Source organism: Falco naumanni, chromosome 8 (genome assembly GCF_017639655.2).
Source record: "Falco naumanni isolate bFalNau1 chromosome 8, bFalNau1.pat, whole genome shotgun sequence".
In the NCBI taxonomy this organism is placed as follows: Eukaryota; Metazoa; Chordata; class Aves; order Falconiformes; family Falconidae; genus Falco; species Falco naumanni.
In genome coordinates, this window is record NC_054061.1 from 5,310,362 (window position 1) to 5,315,440 (window position 5,079).

Genomic DNA, 5,079 nt, shown 5'->3' on the forward strand with positions numbered 1-5,079 from the left:
GCCCTGCTCACTCGGGGACCTGCGGTGTGGAGAGCTACGGATCAGCAAAAGGATCCAACCCGGCTCCTTGTGACAGCCATGAAGAGAAGCACCTTCCTCATCCTCTCCATCACGGGGGTCTACAGTGCCGTTCTCCACGCAGCAGCATGGTAGGGTCCAACTCAGTGGAAAGGGCATCTTTTAGGGATGCTCTTCAACCTGTGATAAACTCTGCAATTCATTTTCTTTTCTTCATTTCAGGTCTGTGAATAACTTTCTGATGACAGGACCTAAGGTAATTAACATGCAGACCGTCAGGAATTTAAGTAGAGCAATTTTGTTTTGCAAATGGGAAATAGTATTTTTCCAAGGAACCAGACTTGCCAGAGCATATCGGCTCCAAGTCCTGCTGAGTTATGAGGGGAAAGGACTCGCAGCCCTTTTATGTTTGTTTTCACTGATAAATGGTAAAACGCTGTGGGTTTTAACCCCGCTGTTTCTGTGCCAGGCTTACCTGACATACTCCAGCAGCGTGGCGGCCGGGGCGCACAGCGGGATGGAGGAGTGCAAGTTCCAGTTTGGATGGGAGCGCTGGAACTGCCCCGAGAGCGCCCTGCAGCTCTCCACCCACAACCGGCTCCGCAGCGGTGAGTGTGCCTTTACCTGCCAGCACCAGCATCCCCGTCCCATCCCGGGATGCCGTCGGGTACGAGCCGGGATGCACTCCGGAGAGAGCTGGTGCTGCTAATTGAACTGATTGATGGAGAAGAGCTTTAGTGTCCTAAAAATCAGGGCTGGTTTTCCTCTATCTGTATTAATTGGTGTAATAAATAGCACTAATGTTTTTCTAGGAATGGCAGGCTCTCTCTGGATCCCTGTCCATGCTGGGTCCTTCCCACGGTGCCGCTCCCTGGGCTTGCTCCTGCCGCTTTGTGCGCGGCATCCCAGGGAGCGCGATGCCAGAGGCACCTGAGCTTGCAGCTGGGAGAAGCACAGGAGAGACCGAGGGTGAAACCAGGGATGTGCACAAAGAAACTCTCTTCCTAAGAAAGTTGTGGGTCTATTTCAAATCTGCTTCAACAAGCAGAAATCTCTTTTTTTTTCCCCCGAGAGCAGCATCTCTATTTGAATCTGTTAGGAAAGGCAAAAAAGAAACTACCTTAGAAGCGTGGGTGCAGGCAGCTGTTAGCTCAGGTTCAACAACCGACCGACTGAAACGAGATCAGTGACGATTATCCCCAGCAGGCAAGATCAAAGCAGGAACATACCCCTAGAGCAGGAAAGGACAGAGAGGAGCTGAGCACCAGGTGAGGGGAGTGGTAACTGGCCTTGGCCAGAGCAGGGCCAGGACATCGCCTTAGGATCCTACTCCTAAGAAACTCCATCCCGTGCATGGACACCTGCTTAATATTATGTCAAATTGCTGAAACCTTTGACACTGAAGCCTGAAAAGACTCCAGTTATGCACATTTAATTTCTGTAGCACCTTACCTTTTGCACAAACTGGTGGGGTCTTTTGCTTTCTCACACCTTTGCAGAGTAGATCTTCATTCCCAATAAATCAGGACCGATGTCTATGTTTGCACGTGACAGCTTTTTTTCCCCTCTCCCCAGCTACCCGGGAAACATCCTTTGTCCACGCCATCAGCTCGGCCGGCGTCATGTACACCCTCACCAGGAACTGCAGCATGGGGGACTTCGAGAGCTGCGGCTGCGACGACTCCAGGAACGGCCGCGTCGGTGAGCTGCCATCTCTAGATGGGCTGACATCGCCTCCCCATCCCCACACGCAGCCCCCTGGATCTCAGGGCAGAATTTGGCCCGACGGGGCAGTTCTGCGCTTAGCGTGCATCTGTCTTGCAGGTGGCCGAGGCTGGGTCTGGGGAGGATGCAGCGACAACGTGGAGTTTGGGGAAAGGATTTCCAAGCTCTTTGTGGATGCTTTGGAAACAGGACATGACACCCGTGCACTGATTAACCTGCACAACAACGAAGTTGGGAGACTCGTAAGTAATAATAATAATAATAATAATAAATAGTGTCTGTTGAAAACAAAAATCTGAGAGTCCGGTGGGCTGTTGAGGTCCCCATCTCCAGCCCTCGGTGACAATCTCAGCCCTGGAATATTTGCATGGGGGACAAAATACAGCCAGAATTTGGCCCTAAACCTGATGACAAGGAACGGCACTAAGAGTTGTTCCCACTTCCAGCTGCTGCAGCTGCGTGTAATGCACTTGACTGCTAGCACCCACCACTTACTCTGAAATGCATGGGGTTTATACTCACCTAGTGCTTGGCTGCTCTGTAAAACAAAGCAAGAACCACATTATTTTCTTGCAATATGCATTTCCAAGCCATTTGGCCAGGGAAGCCAGGTGTGAGCTGGCCAGGCTCACAAGCCAGCTGCCAGACTCGCCCCCCGCTCCCCGCCTGGGCTGGCGGAGGCTCTCAGCATCTCGCCAAACCTCCTTCTCTGTAAAAACACCCTGACACTTAACATACCTATCTCATAGGGTGTGTCAGGGCTTAATCTCACATAGATACCAGCGATTTGGGACCTTATAAATACCAGAGGGAGATAGGTAGATAATATCTGTGAAGTGCTTGGCCTGGAGGAGATGCAGAGAGGTTGGGTATGATTATTCCGAAACAGCTTCACACATTTTGAATGAAACCTCCGAGAGGGATGATGGGTTGAAGCTGCAACAAGGGAGGTGAGCAGAATGAGAAGGGCATGACCTGACAGGGATGCTTTTTTCCTGGCCTGGAGAAAGAGCTCCTGAGAGGGTTAGAGACAATAGTTTGTGCCCACTCGTTATCTCTGTCCTTTAAAATTAGTGAAAAGGGACAGATGTTTTCCAGGAACTGAAATAAGAGCATCAGCTCCTGTCTTGAAAGGACCTGAGGTCAAGCAGAGCACAAGCTACTTCTGACCCATTGCCACCCAAATTAGGGGTGCCATAGAGCCTGATTTTGAGATTTAAAAGATGATGCTCTGCTGCTCCTAATTTCACCACATTTTCCACCAAGGCTGTGAAAGCCACGATGAAGCGAGCCTGCAAGTGCCACGGGGTGTCGGGCAGCTGCAGCATCCAGACCTGCTGGCTTCAGCTCGCCGAGTTTCGCGAGATCGGGAACTACCTGAAGATAAAATACGACCAAGCCCACAAGCTGGAGATGGACAAGAGACGGATGAGAGCTGGCAACAGCGCTGACAGCCGCGGGGTCACAGCAGAGACCTTCCACCACGTCCACGCCACGGAGCTCGTCTTCCTGGAGGACTCTCCCGACTACTGCACGAGGAACGCCAGCCTGGGCCACCACGGCACTGAGGGCCGCGAGTGCCTGCAGACCGGCAAGAACCTCTCGCAGTGGGAGAAGAGGAGCTGCCGGCGGCTGTGCACCGAGTGCGGCCTCCGAGTAGAGGAGAGGAGGACGGAGGTGGTGGCCAGCTGCAACTGCAAGTTCCACTGGTGCTGCACGGTGCGGTGCGAGCAGTGCCGGCAGCTGGTGGCCAAGCACTTCTGCGCCCGCCGCGACACCGCAGCTCCCAACCACATCAAGCAGAGGAACAAGGGCCATAAGAGATAGAGAGCAGCCGTGGTGCCCGAGGAGGACGCTTTGGTGGCCCCACGCTCGGCAGCTGCCAGCGGAGCTGGGCAGGAGCATCCCTGGGGAGCGGGACAGTGCGCAAGGATGCTGTGAGGTTAGGGAGCACGAGGTGCGGGCGCTGAGGGACCACCGTCCTTCTTGCTTCCATGGGTTTTCCTCAATACTTACCAGTAGCTTCTTTCTGGGTGGGAGTCACTTTATCTATGTATCGGGCAGAGAATTTCACTTTTTAGGTGGGCTCAGCCCCGCGTGCCACCGCCAGTGGGTCACCAAGGCCAGCGGTGGGGCTCAGCCCCAGGCCGGCAAGGTGGGGACGGGCACCATGGGCGAAAGCGGGTCCTGGGGGGCAGCTCCATCCCGGCAGCCCCAGCCCAGGCATTCATGCACAGCAGCCGCTTGGCATCGTTTCTAATGGAAAATTAATGCACTTTCTGACGTGAGAGGAAGTTTTGCACTGTCCTGGTGTGTACTACGATGACTGCAGCCTTTTGAGGGCTTTGATAAGTTTACAGCCAGTGTTTACAGATTTCATTCCCCCATCTCCCCCTTCTTAAATTTTGTATTTTGGTACCAGAGCCCCTGCCCCCAATAGACAGTAGCTTCACATATTTGTACTGGATGAAATTAAGCAGTTTGCAATTCTTATACTTTTTTCTTTTTTTCAAATTAGCAGATAAAGAATTCTGAATTCTTTATGCCTAATGTTTTTTTTTTAATAAGTTGTATTATTGCTTAGCACAATCTGTTTTCTTTATGTATTTTGAAGGTATCCCTAAAGAGTTAGATTTTTGGACTGTATTTTGCAATAAACACCAGAATTAAAAGGATTGGCTTTTTCCTTTCTGTCTTCCTAGCAGACTTCAGGTGCAAAAATATCCCCTTCTTTGTAAAACCCAGCATTTCCAAGATTTCTCATCGTTAACCCAAAAGCCACTGAAGCCAGCGAGGTTGTTCTCGTAGACTTCAATAGAAGTTGGCTCCAGCCTTCAGCCCCCGGCGGGTTCCCTTTAATACCTATCACCTTAATATCTAACCGTTCTCAAGTGCTGAGTATGCAGGCACTGCCTGGCTAAAGCCGATTTTGAAGCTCCCAATGCCTCTTTAATTTGCTCAGACCCGACATCCCCCAGACAATGCGAGGCTGCCCCGCTTTGATGTGGAAAGCATCAGCACTCACTGCAAAATTCTCGGAGGCACGAGAGAAGCCCTTTGAACTGGGGACAGGAGAGAAAACTTGGGGAGAGTTGTGAATGTGTCTGCTGGTTCCCTGCTGCTCCAGGTGCAAATAGACCCACACCACAGCGGGGAGGGCAGGAGGGGACACGCACTGGCTGCTGCCATCCTGGCTGGGTCCTGCTCTTCTCCTGGCCTCCACAGGGCTGTACTTCAGCTCGGATTGCTCCACCGAGCCACAGTGCTGCTCCCGAGGGAGTCAGGGTGTGCCACTGCCCGTGCCCGTGGTGCCAGGGCAAAGGATGCTCTACCAGG

At 52.3% G+C, this 5,079-nt stretch overlaps 1 protein-coding gene across 2 annotated transcripts; it reads left to right on the plus strand.

Annotated features, from left to right (window-relative positions):
• Positions 1–3,861, plus strand: WNT8A (Wnt family member 8A). Of its 2 annotated transcripts, XM_040604124.1 has the most exons (6): positions 1–149; positions 241–274; positions 488–626; positions 1,594–1,719; positions 1,843–1,985; positions 3,010–3,861. In XM_040604124.1, exons 1-6 carry the CDS (start codon positions 79–81, stop codon positions 3,568–3,570), a joined length of 1,074 nt encoding a protein of 357 aa, XP_040460058.1. In that variant the 5' UTR covers positions 1–78; the 3' UTR covers positions 3,571–3,861. The 2 variants fall into 2 exon arrangements, with proteins under 2 accessions (XP_040460058.1, XP_040460057.1); XM_040604123.1 differs by having other exon boundaries at positions 82–626.
• The last annotated feature ends 1,218 nt before the right edge of the window (positions 3,862–5,079 follow it).

Bases quoted from the DNA above. Each gene is read 5' to 3' on its own strand.
- WNT8A (XM_040604123.1), top strand. From the start codon at position 260: ATGACAGGACCTAAGGTAATTAACATGCAGACCGTCAGGAATTTAAGT. The intron at 1,720-1,842 runs GTGAGCTGCCAT...TCTGTCTTGCAG, and splicing joins CTCCAGGAACGGCCGCGTCG to GTGGCCGAGGCTGGGTCTGG. The intron at 1,986-3,009 runs GTAAGTAATAAT...TTTTCCACCAAG, and splicing joins ACAACGAAGTTGGGAGACTC to GCTGTGAAAGCCACGATGAA.